The 20,224-nt window shown below is 40.0% G+C and overlaps 4 protein-coding genes and 1 long non-coding RNA gene across 5 annotated transcripts in view; 4 read left to right on the top strand and 1 right to left on the bottom strand.

The window, feature by feature from the left end:
• Positions 1–1,135: 1,135 nt before the first annotated feature.
• On the top strand, positions 1,136–5,457 carry LOC146304935 (uncharacterized). Its single transcript, XM_084713635.1, has 2 exons — positions 1,136–1,700; positions 2,953–5,457. The coding sequence occupies exons 1-2, from the start codon at positions 1,643–1,645 to the stop codon at positions 4,746–4,748; spliced, it is 1,854 nt and encodes a 617-aa protein (XP_084569761.1). The 5' UTR covers positions 1,136–1,642; the 3' UTR covers positions 4,749–5,457.
• Positions 5,458–6,412: 955 nt separating this feature from the next.
• LOC146304934 (uncharacterized) lies at positions 6,413–9,721 on the top strand. Its single transcript, XM_084713641.1, has 2 exons — positions 6,413–6,947; positions 7,805–9,721. Exons 1-2 carry the CDS (start codon positions 6,890–6,892, stop codon positions 9,055–9,057), a joined length of 1,311 nt encoding a protein of 436 aa, XP_084569767.1. The 5' UTR covers positions 6,413–6,889; the 3' UTR covers positions 9,058–9,721.
• A 779-nt stretch (positions 9,722–10,500) lies between these two features.
• Positions 10,501–17,103, top strand: LOC146304933 (uncharacterized). Its single transcript, XM_084713624.1, has 14 exons — positions 10,501–10,638; positions 11,321–11,699; positions 12,286–12,348; positions 12,488–12,556; positions 12,656–12,769; positions 12,920–13,250; positions 13,364–13,649; positions 13,778–14,014; positions 14,110–14,195; positions 14,288–14,392; positions 14,496–14,689; positions 15,310–15,474; positions 15,604–15,848; positions 16,301–17,103. Exons 2-14 carry the CDS (start codon positions 11,416–11,418, stop codon positions 17,032–17,034), a joined length of 2,913 nt encoding a protein of 970 aa, XP_084569750.1. The 5' UTR covers positions 10,501–10,638; positions 11,321–11,415; the 3' UTR covers positions 17,035–17,103.
• LOC146304932 (uncharacterized) lies at positions 10,519–19,855 on the top strand. Its single transcript, XM_084713640.1, has 2 exons — positions 10,519–10,638; positions 18,103–19,855. The coding sequence occupies exons 1-2, from the start codon at positions 10,581–10,583 to the stop codon at positions 19,383–19,385; spliced, it is 1,341 nt and encodes a 446-aa protein (XP_084569766.1). The 5' UTR covers positions 10,519–10,580; the 3' UTR covers positions 19,386–19,855.
• Positions 18,247–20,224, bottom strand: part of LOC146304921 (uncharacterized) — a 135,837-nt gene continuing 133,859 nt past the window's right edge. Inside the window, exon 5 of the long non-coding RNA XR_014769280.1 lies at positions 18,247–18,273. This is a non-coding gene — a long non-coding RNA (uncharacterized LOC146304921). The remainder of the gene's footprint in view (positions 18,274–20,224) is intronic.

Raw genomic sequence — 20,224 nt, 5'->3', positions numbered from 1 at the left:
TGTGGTACAGAGTTTTTTTTTTTGTATTTTGTATATTAATTTATTTAAAATTGTTGAAATTATTTTCACCATGATACACTGCACTAGGGTTAATGGACTTTCCAGGGAGTTTGTCTTGTTCCATTAGTTTCTGATGTTCATAAAACATGTAACTGTATCTGAAGTGACATAATGACTGAAAAAAATTAAAATCATGATGATATGTTTAGGTCTGTATCAAGCCAACACATTTTCTTTCATCTGGAGAACAAGTTTTTACACCAGGGCATCTTGGTAACACTACAGTACTTCATTGTAATGTTGTTTTTTCTGATTTGCTTCTGGTTCTGCAACTGGGATATTTCACTTGGCCATATTGCGATTTCATTAATATTGTGATTCCATTTCGGAGTAGACTGTTAAAGTCCCAAATATTTATAGCATTCAACTGTTTCAATTTCAGAACCCAGAAGCATTCAGATATGGGCAGTAGGCTGCATGTATCACAGCTATTTTTACATTTCAGACATAAAAACGAGCATGCATTGTCATATTTACATTGAATAGCTGGTGTTACATGTAGTCTATGATGTCTATAATTTTACACTGGGTCACCTAGGAATTGTTTTAACATTTAATTTTCTTTGCATTCCAAAAAAACTTTGCCACATCTCTTCATACAGATTGGAAGAAAAAACATCTCTAAGATGTATATTTTTAATGCACCTATGTTTGTTTTTAATGCTCATTTATGTACAACTGAAATAGTGTTTAGTTGTGGGGACATACAATTAATTCAGTGTGTCAGTGAATGTAAATGATCTTCCATGTATTCTGGGTCTGTGCTGGGCTGCTCCTCACTTCACTGCAGCTTTATGCTGCCATCTAATGGACTGATCGTAGAACTACAGCAGCTGATGGCAGCAGCTTCCTCTGCCTCACACTGTTGTCTGACTTCATTCAACTGACACTGATATAAAACAGAAAACAGCCAGTCAGTCAGTCAGTCTGTGTCTATCAACTTGGAGTAGTTACTTTCATCTGTATTTATATTTTTATTCCTGTTACGAAAGCAAATTTATTGTGTGAAAATCCACGTGCCAATAAACCCGATTCTGATCTTATTTTGAAAAGCAAAGAAAGCAAGGAAGTGCTACCGGAAGCGAGGGGAGATCCCGCGGTTAACGTGCTAAATCTTCCCCCTACATTTCCCGTGCGTTACCATAAAATACGATCGGAGTAAACCATAACCATAACCATAATCCGTATGTATGGATTAACTTGTTTAAGTGGACTTTGTATAAACTTTCGGGACGTTTCAGCCCAGACTCCTCTCATTTTAGCCAAGAATGCTAAAGGAAGTTAGCGTAGCTTGCTAGCAGAAGGAGATGGAACGCGGCCTCGCAGTGCTCATCGAAGTTCTCTAGAAACCGAACAGTATTTTTACTGATCCCAGATGTCCATATCGAGCTATGTGAATAGACTCTATGCTGATCCTTTTATTTTTGAAATGTTTAACATCTGAATTATCTCCTGGTATCCTTCGTGGCCAATGAGGTTAACTTTAACGCATGTGGCTGCGATCTAATCTACAACCACAGCGCACAATAAAGTGACCAAACTGTTTTTGTCTGGAGGGAAAAGCTGCTGTAAGTTTTTAAAAATGTCGTGCAAACTATTGGACACTGATGTCAAGCCTGACGTCCGGTTAGACACAGCAGGTTTGTACATTTTCATTGTTATTTACACCTTAATCTGCTAGGAAACAGGCAGTGGCGAAAGAGTTATTCAGATACTTTACATAACTAACTCTGAAAATACTCAATAAGTAAAAGTCCTGCATAAAACACTTGACCAAGTATTATGAGTAAAATGCACTTTAAGTATTAATAGTAAAAGTACTCATTGTGCCGTTAAATGGTCCCTGTAAATGCTTAACTATGATGTTTTTCAATTTATGGATATCAATGCTGCGTTAATATCTCAGTTTTTAAGACCAATAAGGTAAGAACTGATCATTTCACATTTTTGTATTTTAAAAGTGCATATAGCTTGTAGTTTATGCACACCTGAAGATAAGGAAGGCTAAGATGATGAATCAGAAATGCTTTATTGATCCCTGTGGGGAAATTGACATCATTTTCAGTAATTTTTCAAGGCCAAAATATTCATATTGTCAGATTTTAGCCTCTTAAATGTGAGTATTTTCTGGTTTCTCTACTCTTCTCTGACAGTAAACTGAATATCTTTGGGCTGTGGACAAAACAAGTTATTGATTAATCAAGAAAATGTTCAACAGATTAATTAATGATGAAAAAATAATCATTACAGGAAAGACATGAAAAACAGCTCCACATGTTTGAACCTGTTTTGATTTCAGCTTCTTAAATGTGAATCTTTTTCTGGTTTCTGTAGTCCTCTATGACCATAAATTGTGGACAAAACAAGATATTTGAAAAAATGATAACAGATTAACTGATAATGAAAATAAACATTACTTACAGCCCTAGTATTGTTATTAATGGGTTATTATTATGTACTGGTTTTACTGGTTTGCCCCACCTGAGATCAGTTTTGGCTGTATGTGGCCCATGAACTAAAACACGGTTGACACCTCTGAGCTAAAGCAGAACCTGTCTGTGTATTGTTCAGCTGTTTGCCACAAATTTTATACTTTTGCCAAACTGTTGTAAACTTACTGCTGGCTGAGACGAAGCAGCCCCTCCTCCTCTGTCAGGCTGCAGGGAGTGAAAGACAGAGGACAGGATGAATGAGACTGACTGATGTCTTTGCTCTGAAGTCTTTCTAATTTTTGTGATATCAGGAACATTTTTTCCTGAGTGTACAGAGGAATCTCCCTTTCTTAATATGATTTAATTTATTGACATTTTAGATTTGTTTCCTCGCTGCTCTAAGTACAACATTTGAGTACAAAGTACAACAATTGTGTGTGTGTTTCATTCTTCTCCGCAGGCGTCCAGCTGCTGTCAGTGAAGAAAGAAGAGGATCCCCCTGATCAACAGGAGTGGAGCCCCAGTCTGGACCAGAAGGACCCAACAGAGCTGCCACACATTAAAGAAGAACAGGAAGAACTCGGGATCAGTCATGAGAGAGAGCAGCTTCAAGGGCTGGAGGAGGCTGACATCATCAAGTTCACATTCACACCTGCTCTTGTGAAGAACGAAGATGATGACGAGAAACCTCAGTTTTCACAGCTTCATCAAAGTCAAACTGAACAAATAAAAACAGAGGCTGATGGAGAGGATTGTGGAGAATCAGAACCAGACATGAACTTAAATTCAGAAAGTAGTACAGGCACAGACTCAGACTCAGACACAGACACAGACACAGACACAGATACTGATGACCAGACCTCAGACAGCTCTGAACCTGAGACTGACGACAGCGATGATTGGAACAGGAGCAGGGAATCTCAGTCAAGTTTAAACTCTCCCAAAAATAAGAGAAGCTTTAATATTGTTGAGAAATCATTTAGCTGCTCTCAGTGTAGTAAACAATTCAAACATAAGTCAAATATGAAGAGACACATGAGAGGTCATACAGGAGAGAAACCATTTAGTTGCTTAATTTGCTATAAAAGATTTACACAAAAGATACATCTGACACGCCACATGGTACTACACGTGGGGGAGAAACTAATCAGCTATCGTGTTTGCGACATCAGGCTTCATCAGCTAAAAGACCATCGGTGTTGCGGTCCTCACTTTTCAGAGATTTATGAAACGCAAACTGAAGATAACAAAGATGCCGAGCTTTTGAAAACAGAGGCTGATGGAGAGGACTGTGGAGGATCAGAACCAGCCAGGAATTTTAATCCACATAGTCATTTACAACCAGCTACTCATGACAAGACATCCCACTCCTCCACTGACATTGATAACAGTGTTGATTGGAAGGAGGGCAGGGAACCTCAGTCAGGTTTAAATCCTATGCAAAACAATGAAGTACTTGTAAGTGCTATGAAATGTAATACTGGAAAAGCATCAGTTAGCTCTTCTGAATATGTGACATGCTTTGGCCATGAGGGACCACTGTCAAAACACAATGGAATCCAGACAGACATGAAATCATTTAATTGCCCAGTTTGTGGTAAAATAAACCACGTGAAGAACTCCCTAACGACTCATATTAGCTGTAATTCGCAAGAAAAACTTTACATTTGCTCAGCTTGTAAAAAAACTTTTCAACATAGAGGAGAGGTTGTAATACACATGAAAATCCATGCAGGGGTGAGACCATTCAGTTGTTCTGTCTGTGGCAAAGGATTTACACAAAGCTCAAATCTGGCCACACACTTAAGAGTTCATACAGGAGAAAGGCCTTTTATATGTTTAGTTTGTAAAGCAAATTTCAGTGAAAAACGTGCTTTGTCCAGTCACATGAGGACCCATACTGGAGAGAAACCATTTAGTTGTTCAGTTTGTTGTAAAGGATTTGGCGATAGGGGAAATCTGAAACGACACATGAGAACCCACACAGGAGAGAAACCATATAAATGCTCAGTTTGTGGTAAAACGTTCGCACTACAGGGAGCGCTGACACGACACTTGACTGTCCACACTGAGGTGAAACCATTCAGTTGTTCAGTTTGTGGTAAGGGATTTGGAGACAGGGGAAATCAAAGGCGACACATGAGAATCCACACTGGGGAGAAACCATTTAGATGCAAGACTTGTGCTAAAAGTTACACCCGGCTTCATAGTTTCAGACAACATAAGTGTGTTGGTGAGAGCAGTGGAAGTAAATAAGGCTGCAGAGATGCTTGCTGAGACGGTTTCTTCCAGCAGGATTGAAGTACTGAGGGCAAGATATTTGTCTCAACACTGTTTGGTTCACTCCCAGGGGTGCACTGATCAATCACCCAGAGACCAGAACCATCCATTTTTCAGTGTGGCTGCCCCTGAGAGGTTACCAGCAGATCAGCACATATCTGAGTCAAATTCACACATGCCCCGCACAATGGTCACGTCATGCATGCAGCAACTCCGACAGTAATGGTCAGACCCATAAAAAAAATTGCAAACGGCCAAGAAAATTGCAATCTGTGCATCTCCATCCTCATTCTCTCAAGATGAAGCCATGTGGTCATTCTCATTAGGGTTCCAGCTCTTAGAAACTTAGCTCTTAGATCAGTTTTTAGAAACTTACTGTGTCAGTTAGGATTACATTTTTTCTTCTTCCCTTACTTGTACCATAAAACTGTCTGAGTCTCAGAAACCATAACAATAACAATTATAGTTCCTAAACTCACCAGATAGGTTGGAAGTCTCACCCACCACTCAGAAAAAGGAAATTGGCCAGATGGTGGTGCTATAAAAAGGAACTTCACGTTTTAGCGTATGTCTATTTCACTGCAAGTCTCAGAATCAAAATTGTTTTTTCTATGATTTTGTGGGTCCACAGAAATCCAAGCTAGAAGTCCTTTAAAAGTCCTTCTCATGTCTGTTTTCTTTTTTTTGTTTGGGAGTACATGATGATTTTGTATCCCTTATTCTTATGTTAACTTGATGTTTAGGTCCTTACTAATGTTAATTCTTGATGCTAATTGATCTATTACACTTTTAAATTTATGAAATTAGTGCTATAGAGTGTTGTCTTGCATGATGGGCAGTCAACTAATATTTCCCTGAGATCCACTGCCCTGCACCAGCTGCAATAATTGTGATTGTAAATTAGACTGAGATATTATTTAAAGACTGTCTTTAGATAAAAACCTTGCAAAAACTTTGCATCACTCTTTTGAAAAGATCTTTAATATGATCACTGATCTGAACTTGTGTCAATCTGTTTCAACTATACAAGCCAGTTGATTTATCAAAATTGCAACAAATGCATGTCATGTGAAATATATCTTCACTGAAGGTCATACGCTACATTGAATGTCTTTGAAAGTCAATTTAAATACCTCAATGGAGCATCATCATATATTGATGACCATGATGAATAATTTTAAAGAAAATAGTTTTCCTTCTTGTGAATTCAGAAACACTATATGTCTCTTTTTGTTTGTGTTGACATTTTGTTGTTTTTTGGGAGCTGTGGGTTTTGTTATGACATATTCATGAATTAAAATGTTATTAAAATTGTCATACAGCATTGTGTTTAACATCTGTTGTTTTAAAATGTGATTCAAGAATTATAACATTTGATTTACCTCTCAATAACAGTTTATGTCTGAGTTTATGTTGGTAGATTAATCTAAAAAATAGGTGCAGCCTTATACTTAACAATGTTGTATTGTTTATTCATGCCTCTTTATCTTTATTTATATTTTTAATTATGATTATTGTTATACACCAATATACGAAAGCAAATTCCTTGTTTGTGAAAACCTACTTTGCGATTAACCCAATCGTCATTTTATTTTGAAAATCAGCAAAGGAAGTGGTAGCGGAAGCAAGTACTGCTACTCTAGTACTCACCATGGCTAACGTGCTAACAATTTACGTTGCGTTTGACTTGCGTTACTATAAGATACAATCGGAGTGAAGCAGCGGAGCCTGTATATCTGGACAAATAAATGTTAGAGTGGACTTTGTGGACATTCAGGAAGTTTCACCTCAGTTAGCCAAGAATGCTAAAGGAAGTTAGCGGAGCTTGGTAGCAGGAAATAGACGGACACCTCACAGTGTCAGTCGGAGCAGTTTGGATGGAGATCTAGCTGTATTTGTCACGGATCCCAAATGTTTAGAAAGAGCTGTCTGAATAGACAATGTCGTTGACTTTATTTGAATATGTTTAACATCTGGATTATCTCCTGGTGTTTTACGAAGCTAATGAAGTTAACTCGTTTGCTGGAAATAGACGGACGCGAATGTAATCTAGTTTAACAGCACAGCAACAGTTTTTAACAAGAGTATCTGAAGGAAAGGTCGCTGAGAATCTGAACATGTCACGCAAACTACCGGACGCTGTTTTCGAGCCCGCAGTGCAGTCACAGAGAGCAGGTTTGTACACTTTGATTGTAATTCTCACTGGAAGGAGTATTGATATCCTGTACTTAAAAGTACAAGCACTACATTGTGTAAATACTCAAAATAAAAGTCCTGCTTTCAAAATCTCACTGGGCCAGACATTCTACCAAATTTATGCAAAATGACGTCCCATAACAGAATAACGAATTTAAAAAGCATTTAAATTTGGAACTCTTACATATGTACTGAGATCCTTCTATTTATTGAAATACAAGAAAATGTGTGAGGTAGCAGTCTTTGGGCGAACAAACAAAAATTTAGCTTTGTCATGTGGCTCTAAAGTGTTTCAGTATAAACTCCATGTCAGTTAAAATTCTTTATAGTGATGAATACTAGCTGAATTATAGCACTTGTTGTCAATACATGATGGTGTTTTGGTCGTGACGTGAATGTTTTGGTATTGAATACTAGCTGTAATAAACCACTTAATGTTGTAGTCTGCAAACAGTGATAACTTTTGGAGAGGAAAAATATGCTAAAACTGAGCTTGAGAGCTAAGGAGTTCAGCAGTCTTTAGACCTGCGGTATGAGGGTGGTCCAGACTCTCTGATACAGTCAGAAGTCATTTATGGTGATATGGGAATGTCTTTCTCCCTGTCACTTCCAGTAGTGCACAATCAGCTCCTTTCTGAGCTTTATGGAAAAGACATTGACACTTAACTGAACATGGGCTGTTCAGAGTGATTGAGTATTAGTTACGACTGACTTGTTATACAAAATGCGCAACATATCTGCACACATTTAAGAAACTAATGGTGTCAGTGGTTTAAATGTTAAGAAGAAATTTAAGTTTTCTAAAACACATGTATGTGTTTGACTTCTCTCCACAGATGTCCAGCTGCTGTTGGTGTGTAAAGAAGAGGATCCCCCTGAGCAGCAGGAGTGGGGCATCAGTCAGGACCAGGAGGACCCAGCAGAGCTGCCACACATCAAGGAGGAACAGGAGGACCACTGGATAAGTCAGGAAGGAGAGCAGCTTCAAGGGCTGGAGGAGGCTGATATCATCAAGTTCACATTTATTCCTGTCCTTGTGAAGACTGAAGAAGATGAAGAGAAACCTGAGTCCCCACAGCGTCATCATAGCCAACAGATGAAAACAGAAGCTGATGGAGAGGACTGTGCAGAGTCAGAAAAGGCCAGGAACTTTAATCCAGATAGTTATTCACAATCAGATCAGATTAATGACAAAACATCACACTCTGAAGCTGAGACTGATGACAGTTTTGACTGGGAGGACACCAGGGGACCGCAGTCAGGTTTAAACCCTCTGCAAAAGAATGAAGTACCTGTTAGTGGCATGGAATGCCATACTGGAAAAACAACAGTTAGCTCCTCTGAATGTTCTGCAAGCTTTGACCACAAGGGACATCTTCAGAAACACTATGAAATCCAAACGGGAGGGAAACCATTTAGTTGCTCAGTTTGTGGTAAAAGATACCACCTGAAGAACTCCTTAATGACACATATGAGACTTCATTTAGAGGGAAAACATTTCAGCTGCTCAGTTTGCAAAAAATCCTTTCCACGAAAAGAAAATCTTGTGACGCACATGAGAATCCACACAGGGGAGAAACCCTTTAGTTGTTTTGTCTGTGGTACAAGATTTGCACAAAAGGAACATCTGACACAACATGTAAGAATCCACACAGGCGAGAAACCTTTCAGTTGTTCTGTCTGTGGTAAAAGATTTGCACGTAAAACACATCTAACACGCCACGCAACGGTCCACACGGGTGAGAAACCCTTCAGTTGTTCTGTCTGTGGTAAAGGATTCACTCAAAGCTCCACTTTGAACTCGCACCTGAGAGTACATACAGGAGAAAAACCTTTCACATGCTCAGTTTGTGAAGAACGTTTTAGTCGCCGAAGCACTCTGTCCACACACATGAGAATGCATACTGGAGAAAAACCATTTAGTTGTTCATTTTGTAGTAAAACATTTGCACAAAAGACAAACCTGAGACAGCACTTAATTGTCCACACTGGGGAGAAACCATTTAGTTGCAGTGTTTGTAATAGAAGATTCACTCAGCTCACTCATGTCAAGAATCATAAGTGTACTGGTGAGAGCAGCAGAAGTTAATTAAGCTGCAGAGATCCTTGTTTAGCCAGTTTCTTCCAGTAAGATTGAAGTGATGTGATTAAGTACACTTGATCCCAAAGTGCAGTTTGTTTGATTAGTGTGAACACTTTTCACCATAGGCCGGCATGGTTCATTGATCCATGCTCGGGTCCAATTAAAAAGGTAGTCTTGAGTACAGTTCATGAGCACTCAGGTACAGAACAACATTACTAATGTAAAAGCTGACTGGCAGGGGAGTGGAGAAGAATGTGAATGTGAAAACACCTTTATTCCACGTCAGGTTAACACCCATGTCCTAACTTCATCTATCTGTTACCAGTCAAACCTTCAACTTTAAGGAAATTTGGCTTATGGGGTTACAGATAAAATATAAAATAAAAATAAGACTAGAAAAAAATTAAATGATTGAAACTATACAACGGATTTTACGGTGATGCAAATTTACAACATGTCTTATCTGTTTTATTATTCTAATTGTTGTTCTTATTGTGGATGGGTAATTTATTCCTTTTTGTTTTCACATTATTTTAAGTGTTTGGTTTCATTTGCCACAGTCCAAAAATGTTTCAGTCCTGTGTCAACCATGTAAAGCATTTTCTAACTTAATTTTTAACAGTGCTGGATAATGTCACAAACAAATTATATTAAACCTTTTCTAACATTATATGGAGAGAATGTGTAATGCCTGACAGCTGGAAATGTGTTCTGGTATTTATGATAATGTTGAGACTACAAAGTTTTGGAATTAATGTGCAGTTTTGTTGGGTTTCTGCTAATGCTGGTGTTGAGGGTAATGAGAAAGCAAACGTGGTTGCTAAAAGGACATGGAAACTAAATGTGTGTTATTTATTTAGTTTATATTTCTCATTTACTTTATTTAAAGTTAGAATGTAATTTGAAGTACATAAAGCAACGACGTTACACCTCCGGTACAGTAGGTGGCGCTGAGCATATATACACATCAGTTTACGGGCCGCCATTAAAAAAGGAGAAGAAGAAAATAAAGGAAGGAGCAGAAGAAGAAGAAGAAGAGATGTAGTTACTGCGGCTATCGTGCACAACTTTTCCTGTTGTGGATCACGTGTGTTACCATATGGGAGTGAACCGCTGGAGCGTGTACATGTGGGTTACTTTGTTTAAGTGGACTTTCCGGACGTTTTCGAGATGCTTCACTCCGGAATCATCTCCTGCTGAAGGATGCTAAAGGAAGCTGACGTAGCGAGCTAGCAGGAAATAGACGGAGACGATGCTCGGCCTCTTGCTAGTCTGACTATGTTTGATAGAGTTTTTCAAATTGAATGGACACATTTCCAGACTCAGTCGTCTGAAAAGACTCTGTGCTGTTCCGTTTGTTTGAACTGCTAAACATCTCAATGATCTGGTGTCCTACGAAGCTAATGAACCTAACTTCGCCTGCTAACTAGAAATATACGGACGCGAACGTAATCTCATCTAACAGCTCATCTCATCAAACTGTTTTCAAACTGTGTTTTTGTGGAAAAGTTGCTGTGAATTTATAGAAGATGTCACACAAACGACTGGACGCTGATTTGAAGCCTGGGGCTCGGTTTCACAGAGCAGGTTAGTAAGCCTTTATTAGTTATTGTATTATTTATGTTACTGATGCAGTAAAAGAATAGTTCACCCAAAAATGAAAGTTCACTCATTATCTACTCACCCTCATGTCGAATGAAGGGTGGATTTACCTTTTTAGTCCACAAAACACTGCTGGAGTTTTATAGGAAAACAGTGTTGCAGAATCTCCCAAACAATGTAAGTGAAAGGTGTAATCCAAGTTTCCTAAAGCCCTGAACTGCCAAGTTGACTTTAAAAATATATTATTTACACCATGTTTTAGCCTGAATCTTAACTGCAGATCTTTAGCTTGGAGCCACATTCATGTGCACACTGTCTGAACTGGGTGTGTGTGTTGTGACAATGTGCAAATGGCATATTGGGGCTGGTTTAAAGGAAAACTGGTATGAGAATATTTAATTTCTTGACACTGTAGGAGTTTATAAGGTGGAGTAAATGTGCACACTATACACAACATTGTGAATTTGTTGCTTGTAAGCATCTTCCAGCTGAGACTTGAGAGGACAGAAGGAGGTGGGAGGGAGGGACAAATGTATTGCCAATCAATGGATGATGGGCTGATGATGGCCAGTTGGAAATTTTTCATATATCGGCCAACCCTATATGGTAGTATGGATACTGGAAGACACTCCTGGACTTATGCACCTCCTCTTGGCTCTGATTTCAGGCTTTAGAAAATCTAGCCTGTGACGGAAGACATCGGAAAATCACTCGTCGTTTCAGAGAGAAGGAGCATCTCTGTTCGCTCTTCTGCAAATCCAGATGCACAAGCACATCCCGTCAGATGGTGGACAGTCTGATTCAATGGCGACAGAAAATCCTACAGGAAAAGTTGCTATCCCAGCGTTGTCAACGACTGCCTACACTGCAAAGGAACCCAAAAAAAGGAAGACGGACTTATCTAAAAGAGAGTCTAAAAGAGAGTCTGACAATAAACGCAATAAAACACGTGTCAACATTGGAGAGGCATTTCAGAGATGGAGAGACCTTCGTGAAAGCCTCAACCTCAAATTGGATTCAGAGCTTGCTGTTTTGCTCCTGGACAGGTAAGCTGCCGATTTCATTTTCCTGTAATAAGTTCTCGTGGTTGGTTAAGTTGTGTCAGTAGGATTTACTGTGAAAGTAGGCACTAAATGGCTAATGGTATCTTGATTGCCTTCTGCTAACTGTAGCTGAAGGCTTGTGGCTGCAGTTGGTAGTTAGAGCCTCCAGTTATCAGTATGTTTTCTCAGTGGGCTTCACGGGCCTACAGGTTTGCAAAGAGTTTTGCGTTTTGGACACTATGAGGCTCTCTGTAAGCTCTTCCTATTGGACATGGCTTATCAGGGCAGAAATTTAATGGAGGCCGTGCCCGTTCAGCTCAGCCTTGTGTCTCTCAAAAAATCTGATTCCCCATAGTCAGAGCAGCATTGATGCTCCGCCTGCACTGCCCCGGCTGAACATCTGGTATGTGTGAGCACTTGGAGCAAAACCAAAACAGCAGCATCTTGTTTAGCTTCATTGTGTCCCCACCCAAGAAAGATATATTAGGATTATCAACTTTTCTGCCAGTAGAAAACAGATATGATATGTCTGATGATGAGGTGTAGATATAGTAAGTCTATAACAGTATTGTATGTGCATGTCTTGCAGTTATGAGAAGGTAACGTCTACACCACAGGGGGCTAAACTGCTGGGCCGAGCAAAATCTAAACGGTGAGTCTAACTTGTTTTTGTTTGCTATCTCCTAAAGTCAGAATTGTCCCAACTGGCCTCGTCATTGTTGTCTTCACCAAGAATCAGTATTGATGAGTAGTCATGCGATGTTAATCTCATATTATTTCACTGTGCTTAGTGCGAAATCACGGACTTTGAATGCTGACAGAGGAAATGCAGAGGAGTTCAACGACATTCGAAATTCAGTGTAAGTTTGTTTGTGAAAATCTTTTTTATATTTTGGGCATGGGCACTTAAGTTTACTGGTTCAAGGTAATATTACTAAATTTTTTTATCCTGTCTACAGCATTGACTGGGTTGATGAAGAGACTGCGGCTGTCTCGTCTTTGGTGGAGGAGACTGGGGAAGCTGATAGTGATGACAGTGACGTTTGCGACTACGATCCCCCTTTTTGTGTACGGTAAGATCAACCCACCTATCTTGGGAATGGCTTATGGCAGTGAAGTGGCATTTTATGGTGCGATAAAGCTGCACATTTTAGAGTGACCTTTTATTGTGCCCAGCTGTTTGAGAGTGTTATGTTAGTGATCCCTAATATTTTTCCCAACAGAACTGGTGGTGCGCTCCATAATAGCGTTCGCTTGGATGCACTTACAGCCATCAGTATGGAGGACACCGTGCACGATTCTTCAGACTTGGATCCAGTTCACACAGGTGCGCCTCACACACCTGAGAATCTCCAGCCTCTAAGTGAAGAGGACTTCATTAGCCAACCTGCTTCCATTGCCTACCATCTAAACCTGAAGCTGCTGGCTGAGTTCCTTGTCCTGCCTGTCCCCAAGTGTACTGCCAAGGACTCTATCACCTTTGCTGAGTGTCAGGCTCCTGGACCATTTCAAGTGAAAGTCAAATCCAGGGCTACAGCTGCCATCATTGAGTGGGTGAGTACTTATTTTACAGTATTAATATTATGTTGTCCTTTCAAACGTTTAAAACATGCACACATTTTTCACTTTTCACACATTTGGCTGTATTTCACTCTTTCCTTTGTCAGGTGTGTCCCCGTGATCACATTGTGTGGCACTGGAGTTCACAGTCCAGCCTCAAGGGTGGGATGCAGGTGGGGGACTTTATGTTGGCGATGAATATCCTCCTCTCTGGAAGCAACTATGCAAAGGTGGCTTTGCTCCTCAAATTCATGAACATGGGGATGGTGGGAAAGTCAGCTTTTTGTGAAATACAGGACACCCACTGTCTGGATAATATCAAGCAGTTCTGGGAAAAGAAGAGAGGTGTAATTATTTCCCAGCTAAAGTCAAAACCCAAACTTGTGGTCCTTGGTAGGTTGGATTTTTTTACATAGACAGGTGCTTGGTCAATGTCATATCCACTAGAGTGAAGCATTCAAGAGTAAAATAGTGGACTATATTATTTTTGATGATGTAATTATTATTATTTTCTTTAAAAGGAGATGGTTGGATGGACAACCCTGGATTCTCTGCACAGTACTGCACATATAGTGTGATGGAAAATGACTCCAAAGAGATCATCTCTGTGGTGACTGTGGAGAAGCAAGAAAAAGAGCAGAACAAGGCCGCCATGGAGAAAGAAGCCTGCATCCGGACTTTCGACGTACTTCGTCAAGACATGAGAAATCTAAGGGAAATATGTACAGACGCTCACAGCCAAATAATGGAGCTTTTTAGTAGGTTTTTAGTTAGTTTGGCATTTTCATTTTTAATGGAGCGTTGACTTAGATGTCTGTACTCAGGAATCTTTTTTTATTCATTATTCATTCAGCTGAGGGCATATATAAGTCATGGGGAGTTCGCCACACCCTTGACATGTGGCATGGATTGAAAAACCTTGGAAAGAAGATCCACAAGGTAATATTTGAACTCATTGCCTCACAAAGCTGCCATGCTTACACCAAGAATTGTGTTTGTTTGCTTATTTTTTCACTTTGTTCTGTGTCCAGGCAGGCCAGAAGAAGGAGTGCTCTATTCTACACCGCTGGAGCAAAGACGTGTGCAACCACTTTTGGTATTGCGCCAAAATGGCAGAAAACTCTGGCAGCTTTTTAGTAAGTACCACATGGAAGTGTTATTCACAGTGCTGCACTTGAATGGCCAGAAATAACTGATAACATGTTTCGGTGCATTGCTTATGTGTGGCTGCTCTCTTAGGACTTGTGGACTGGCATCCTCAACTACGTCACAGGAGAACACAACTGCTCTCGTGGTCCCTGTCGTCATGGCCCCATGTCAGACAACGTGGACAAGGAGTGGATGCAGAAGGGATCTGTGGCGTATGAAGCATTCTCTGAGATAGTTCTAAATGAACACTGGCTGGAGGAAGTTCATAAGTACCTGGGTTTTAGGTGTGTGGCCATTTTTGTAGTAATGTTTATGTTTACAAGTGCTTTAGAAGTCAATTAAATTCTGTATATTGGAGTACAGATGCCGTATCGCTAAATTACAAGGCCAAGCCATCAATTTCTCCCTGTCTCAGTGGGAGGATGACACCCCTAGCTGAACTCTCAGAGCAGTTAAAAAGAAACTCCCTACACAGGGATGGTTCCTGCAGAGAGTGTCTCCCTTCCTGACAAGTCACTAAATTACAGATAACTGTAAATCATGCAGCACTTGATCACATGCCTTTTTTTTTTTTTTTTACTTTTCACCATATTAATTTCACAGCACTTTTCTAGCCTGCTGACAGCTCAAAGCACTAAGGCTGTACAATAACATCAGTACATCATCTGACAGTAAAGGCTTTAAAATGTAATATTGTATCAGCCCGAAGTGATTCTTTCGATATGACAGGATGATTAGATGATGTGTTATTTATATGCGTGCAATATGAACCATTGACTAAGTGGGTGGAATTGTGTATCTGCAGAGAAGCAGGGAATTGATCCAGGAACCCTCAGGTTACTGAACAACCGCTCCACCTTCTAATCCCCATAATATTTGCTAATACAAAGGTTTCACTGTTTAGGTCCACAGCAGAGCTTGAATCCTTTCACAACCACATACTGATGTACGTCGGCAAGAGATTCAGCTTCAGTCGGCCTGTCTATGCAGCTCGGACCCTACTTGCCGTTTTGGACTATAATCATCATGTCAACCGACCAGTGCTAAGAAAAGCTGATGGCTCTGTTGAGTAAGTTCTTAGGATTAACTAAAACAGAATTGTGTTGTTTTATATAAGCTGAAATTACACGTCCATGCTGCAGGTCTGATGGACATTTAAAATTTCTGTTTTGATCATATTCTAAATTTATTGCATCAGGTACCGGAAGCTGTTCAACAGAAAGTCACGGAAGTGGAGCCTGTACACAGTGAAGGTCGACAAGGACTATGGCTACATTCCTGACCTCCAGAGGGCCATCCTGCAAAGCTTTGCCACATCAGGCAGCAGCATGACACCCGTGGCAAGCAGGAGGCCTGATGACCCGCAGCAGTTGGTTGGGCTATGTGGCATTCCACCTCCAGCCAGAGAGGGGCTATTGCTGGCACAAGTCACCCAAGGACAAGGTAGAGAATTTCTGTCATTGGGCCTCATTCAACATGGCTAATTTAGACACATTTTCCTGGAGTGATTTAGGTCTTTGGTGATCCTGTTCCTACACTGGTGGGGATAGAGGTCGTCCACGGATGGCAGCTTCATCCTCATTTAGAGCTTTATGGTATGCTGGAGTCCATGTTGAACCTTGTCAGGACTAGTGGCTTTACACTCGCACATAACAGGCGCATGGAATCACAGCTGGCTTGATTTTTTATCATTTTACATAATTTCTGCTCTGACAAAATGCAAAGCACATGATATGCTTGTAGTTTGTTTTAGTTTGAATGACATCCAAATATGCTATAGAAAATATGCAACTTTCTCCTCACATTTATTCAAGTAGTGATGGTTAGGTGTTCAAATGTTAACAGGAAAACAGGAAAGTTTTTAATATGTGTGTGTGTTTCATTATTCTCCACAGATGTCCAGCTGCTGTTGGTGTGCGGAGCGGCAGATCCCCCTGTGCAGCAGCAGCAGTGGAACCCCAGTGTGGACCAGCAGAACCCACCAGAGCTGCCACATATTAAAGAGGAACAACAGGAGGAGCAACACTGGAGCAGTCAGGAGGGAGAGCAGCCTCAAGGGCTGGAGGAGGCTGATGTTAAGGTCACATTGAGTCCTGTCCCTGTAAAGAGTGAAGAAGAAGAGAAACCTCTGTCCTCACAGCTTCATCAAATACAAACTGAAGATATGAAAACAGAACCTGATGGAGTGGACATTGGAGGACCAGAACCATCCAGGAACTCGGATCAAGAGCCACAGTTACAACCAGATACTGATCAGAATACCTCACACTTTTATGAACATGAGACTGATGACAGTGATGAATGGGAGAAGAACAGTGAACCTGAGACAGGGTCAGACTCTCCGAAAAATAACAGTGGATGTAAAACTGGTGAAAAATCACTTAGCTGCTCCAAGTGTGGTAAACGAGTCAGCCAGAAAAACGTGGAGACACACATGAGAACTCACTCAGGAGAGAAGCCATTTAATTGCTCAGTTTGCGGTAAAATATTTGTACAAAAGATACATCTCACAAACCACATGACACTCCACACAGGGGAGAAACCATTCACCTGCAGTGTTTGTGGCAGAGGTTATGTTCGGTCTGCTCTGTTCAAAAAACATAAATGTGTTGGTCATCAGTCCTCATAGCTCAAAGCTAAACACTGATCAGTTCAAAATTGTGATACATACTCTAAAATAAATTGTGCATTAGAATTATATTTGTGAGGACTTTGTGTGTAAAAACAGTCTTTGTAAATACTGTGAATTTAGTTTTTGTAAGAACAGTGGTTGTATTGCATAAAGACCCAAACTTTCCAATGGAGTCACCTTGAAAACAAAATTTAACTTGATGCTTCTCTACAAAGTTTAAGAGAAATTAAGGTAGAACTCAGCTCAAATGTTCAAATATAATGTAATAGAGAAAATTCTCATATTTGACCATATTTTTTTTCCTTTTACGTGTTTGGTGACATTTTCAGTGAATGTCTGTTTAGGATGTACTCATAAGGTTAAATGTTAAAATTCACTGTTGAACACAGTCAGTTCTCCCTTTTTTGAACTCTAATAAAAACTCAACTCTGAGAAGTTTGCTGACAGTTCTGCTTTATTCCTCTTCAGAAAATTCAAATAACATGAAATGTTAAAATGTATTGTAAAATTTCTATTAATGCATACACTATTTTAGTGTTGCTGTGACACTTTGAGACAACTCAATTTTCATTGTAACCATTTTCACAATGATGAAAAGTAGGTTGTGAGCCAATAAAACACTATTTTAATAGTCATAAGCAGATAAATTCTCAGCAGCAGTGCACTCTCAGGTCAACAGGGGCAGCCATGTTGGATAATGAAGTTCCTCTGGTTATTCATGTAATATTTTCTGCTATGATCTGCTCCACAGTGTTTTATGCAAACATAAAAAAAGGGTTCATGGCCTGCTGGATGAAAGTGTCTCTGAGTCTGGTGGTGCAGGACCAGATGCTGTGGTAGCGTCAGCATGCAAAACAGTTTGTGGCTGGAGTGATTTAGGTCTTTGATGAACTTGTTGGGCTTCTTCCTGCACCAGAATCACAGCTGATTTGATTACAGTTGTTTTATGGCATTTCTGCTCTGACAAAATGTAAAGCACACGATATGTTTGTAGCTTATTTTAGTTTGAATGACATCCATGGTTTAAATTTAAAGTAAGTGTGTGTATTTCATTATTCTCAACAGATGTCCAGCTGCTGTTGGTGTGTAAAGAAGAGGATCCCCCTGAGCAGCAGGAGTGGAGCAACAGTTTGGACCAGGAGGCTCCACCGGAGCTGTCACACATTAAGGAGGAACAGGAGGAACTCTGGACCAGTCAGGAGGGAGACATCATCAAGTTCACATTCACTCCTGTCCCTGTGAAGGGTGAAAACGAAGATGAAGAAAAACCTCAGTCCTCACAGCTTGATCAAATACAAACTGAACATATGAAAACAGAAGCGTATAGAGAGGCCTGTGGAGAACCAGAATCAGCCAGGAACTCAGATTTAAATAGACAATTACAACCAGATACTGATCAGAAGACTTCAGACTTTTCTGAACCTGAGACTGATGACAGTGATGACTGGGAGAAGAGCAGTGAACCTCAGACAGGTGTAAACTCTCTGAAAAATAAGAGTAGCTGTAATACTGGTGAGAAATCATTTAGCTGCCTCGAGTGTGGTAAACAATTCAGCCATAACTCAAATCTGAAGGCACACATGAGAATACACACAGGAGATAAACCATTTAGTTGCTCAGTTTGCCTTAAAAAGTTTACACAAAAGGTGACTCTAACACAACACATAGCGCGTCACACAGGGGAAAAACGATACAGCTGTAGTGTTTGTGACAAAAGATTTACTTGGCAGTCCCAACTCAGAGGCCATCAGTGTGTTGGTCATCAGTCCTCACAGCTTTGTCAAAGCCAAACCAGGGAACCTCAGTCAGGTTTGCAAACCAGTGATGTACCTTTAAGTGATATGATATGTAGTGCTGCAAAAACATCAGTTACCTCTTCAGAATGTGCTACATACTTTAACCACAAGGAACATGTGCAGGAAAACATCAGAATCGACTCAGTTAGTGGTACAAACAACCATCAGATGAAATCCTTAATGACTCATATGAGACTTCATTCAGAGGGAAAACATTTCAGCTGTTCCGCTTGTAAAAAAACTTTTAAACGGAAAGGAGAGGTTGTGATGCACATGAGAATCCATACAGGAGAAAAACCCTTCAGTTGCTCTTTCTGTGATACAAGGTTCACACAAAGGTCAACTTTGACCAAACACCTGAGAGTTCATACAGGTGAAAAACCTTTCACATGCACAGTTTGCAAAGCAAGTTTCAGTGTCAGTGGCAATTTGTCCCAACACATGAGAATGCATACTGGGGAAAAACCTTTTAATTGTTCAGTTTGTGGTAAAAGATTCACTTGGGCTCAAATGTTCAAAAAACACAAGTGTGTGGGCAGTGGAAGCAAATGAAGCTGCAGAGATGCTGGTTCAGCCAGTTTGTTCCAGCAAAGTTGAAGTAATGATGGCAAGACTTGGCTCAGCACAGATCAGTTCAGAATTATGGTACAGAGTCTGAAATGAATTGTGTATAATCTTTTCAGCTAAGTATAGTATTTGTGAGGACTTAATGTGTAAAAACAAGTTTTGTGAAGACTGTGAATTTAGTTTCTGTGAGGACAGTGGTTGTATCACATAAAACATTAACCTTCCAATAGATTCATCTTTAAAAGGATCTATACACTTCTAAATGTTATGCCTGCAACAGGTTTCAAAAAAGTTGAGACAGAGACTGGGAAAGTTGTGAAATGCTCAAAAACCACCTGTTTGAAATTCACAGGTAAACAGGTTAACTGGTGATAGTATCATGACTGGCTGCACTGCATTAAAAGTTAAGAATTTCACTTTCAAAACTCAAAATATTAGTGTTCTCAGTTCCCAAAATTCAACTGAATAAAAGTTGAAAATTATTGCAAATTGTTGCTTTCAGTTTTTCTTTGCATTTCACACAAATTCCCAACTTTTTGGGAATCAGGGTTGTGCTTTATACAGTTCCTTAAACATAGTCCAGACATGTTTATCAGCCATGAGCAAACTGTTAACTGAAAGACTAGATGACGTGCAGATTCAAACCAATACTGTGCGTGTCTGTCACTCAATGCTTTCTAACTTCCCCTAATTTTATTTTTAAGGCCCAGTATTTTCCTGAAATAGCTGCTCACTGTAATTTGTATCAAAGGATGCAAGAGGAAATAGTGCATTCACCTGGGACTATTTCCAGTAGCAGCTTAAACCACACTTGTTCGAGTAAG

The sequence above is a fragment of the Lutjanus erythropterus genome, chromosome 24 (genome assembly GCF_056507025.1).
Source record: "Lutjanus erythropterus isolate fLutEry1 chromosome 24, fLutEry1.hap2, whole genome shotgun sequence".
Lineage (NCBI taxonomy): Eukaryota > Metazoa > Chordata > Actinopteri > Lutjaniformes > Lutjanidae > Lutjanus > Lutjanus erythropterus.
Note: the sequence above shows the minus strand (reverse complement) of the source record. Positions and strands in the feature narration are given on the sequence as shown.

Excerpts from the sequence above, each read along its gene's own strand:
- LOC146304935 (XM_084713635.1), top strand. The coding sequence starts at position 1,643 with ATGTCGTGCAAACTATTGGACACTGATGTCAAGCCTGACGTCCGGTTA. Across the intron at positions 1,701-2,952 it reads CGTCCGGTTAGACACAGCAG|GCGTCCAGCTGCTGTCAGTG; the intron begins GTTTGTACATTT and ends TCTTCTCCGCAG.
- LOC146304934 (XM_084713641.1), top strand. The coding sequence starts at position 6,890 with ATGTCACGCAAACTACCGGACGCTGTTTTCGAGCCCGCAGTGCAGTCA. Across the intron at positions 6,948-7,804 it reads AGTGCAGTCACAGAGAGCAG|ATGTCCAGCTGCTGTTGGTG; the intron begins GTTTGTACACTT and ends TTCTCTCCACAG.
- LOC146304932 (XM_084713640.1), top strand. The coding sequence starts at position 10,581 with ATGTCACACAAACGACTGGACGCTGATTTGAAGCCTGGGGCTCGGTTT. Across the intron at positions 10,639-18,102 it reads GGCTCGGTTTCACAGAGCAG|ATGTCCAGCTGCTGTTGGTG; the intron begins GTTAGTAAGCCT and ends TATTCTCAACAG.
- LOC146304933 (XM_084713624.1), top strand. The coding sequence starts at position 11,416 with ATGCACAAGCACATCCCGTCAGATGGTGGACAGTCTGATTCAATGGCG. Across the intron at positions 13,650-13,777 it reads ACCCAAACTTGTGGTCCTTG|GAGATGGTTGGATGGACAAC; the intron begins GTAGGTTGGATT and ends TTTCTTTAAAAG. Across the intron at positions 15,849-16,300 it reads ACAAGTCACCCAAGGACAAG|ATGTCCAGCTGCTGTTGGTG; the intron begins GTAGAGAATTTC and ends TATTCTCCACAG.